The sequence below is a fragment of the Stegastes partitus genome, unplaced genomic scaffold, assembly GCF_000690725.1.
Source record: "Stegastes partitus isolate 25-593 unplaced genomic scaffold, Stegastes_partitus-1.0.2 Scaffold1811, whole genome shotgun sequence".
Lineage (NCBI taxonomy): Eukaryota > Metazoa > Chordata > Actinopteri > Pomacentridae > Stegastes > Stegastes partitus.
Genome location: NW_007579542.1, coordinates 80,791 through 81,954, shown reverse-complemented (window position 1 = coordinate 81,954; position 1,164 = coordinate 80,791). Strand labels below are relative to the sequence as shown.

Sequence of the window (1,164 nt, the reverse complement as noted above, 5' to 3'; positions counted from 1 at the left end):
GTTGTGTCTCTTTGTGGATCTTGTTGTGTCTCTTTGTGGATCTGGTTGTGTCTCTTTGTGGATCTGGTTGTGTCTCTTTGTGGATCTGGTTGTGTGTTATCTTTAATCCATTGTATGAACAGACAGACAGACAGCAGAGGAAACTGAAACTCTTCCTCCCAGCGGACTGAACTGTGATGAAGTCTGGGTCCAGACAGTGAAACTTTTAATGAGACAGAATAAATCCAGCAGCTTCCTCGTCTTTGTTTCAGACAGAATCCGTGCTGAAGGTAAACCGACGCTCAGGTTCTACCGTCTGCACACCAGGAGCTGCCAGATCAGATGAAAACATTCCCTGTTTAAGGCCAGCTCTGCTGCCTGCCTCCAGCTCGGCCAGGTCCAGCAGCTTCAGGAGGACCGGAGAAGCCTGGACGGCCAGGGAGGCTCCTGGAGGGGCTTCCACTGGTCACCACAAGGTTCAGGTTCATCACATCCATCAGCCTGAACAAAACTAGAACCTGGATCGGCTGGTTCTGGCTCTGAGCCCAGGTTGTTGTTTGTATTTTTTATTTGTCTCTCTGCATCTGTTGAGTTCATCTTTTTCTGTTTAATTCTCTTTCACTCTTTCAGCAGCCGCGTCAGGTCCAGTGGAGCTGGTTTCTGCTCTCGCTTTGTGGTGGTTTTGTGTCTCTTTGAGGACGTTTTGTGTTTCACTGGAGTTGTTTTGTGTATTTTTATGGTCAGTTTGTGTCCCTCTTGTGTCTTTTTTCAGATGTTTTCTGTGTCTGTTTTGTCGTTTTGCATCTCTTTGTGGACATTTTGTTTGTATTTGTTTTCATTTTGTGTCACTTTGTGGATTTTTTTTGTTCTTTTGTGAACATTTTCTGTCTTTTTGTAGATGATTTTTGTCTCTGTTTTCATTTTGCATCTTTTCATGTCTCTTTGTGGTGGTTTTGTGTCTCTTTGTGGTCGTTTCATGTCTCTTTGTGGTGGTTTTGTGTCTCTTTGTGGTCGTTTCGTGTCTCTTTGTGGATCTTTTGGCATCTCTTTGTTGTCATGTTGTGTCCGGGCTGGGCTTTGTGCCCTCACGTTTCCTCACCATCTATCTCCACTCTGGTTGTAAACCACGTAGCAGCTTCCACTTCTGACCCGTTTCGGCGGCTCAGAGCTGCGAGCAGGACGTGA

The 1,164-nt window shown here is 45.7% G+C and overlaps 1 protein-coding gene across 1 annotated transcript in view; it reads right to left on the bottom strand.

The window, feature by feature from the left end:
- The window catches only part of LOC103372704 (GDNF family receptor alpha-2-like), a 116,585-nt gene that overhangs the window by 41,160 nt on the left and 74,261 nt on the right, over window positions 1–1,164 (bottom strand). The window contains 1 exon segment of the mRNA XM_008302413.1: window positions 293–441. Within this exon segment, the coding sequence (XP_008300635.1) occupies window positions 293–441 (149 nt within the window).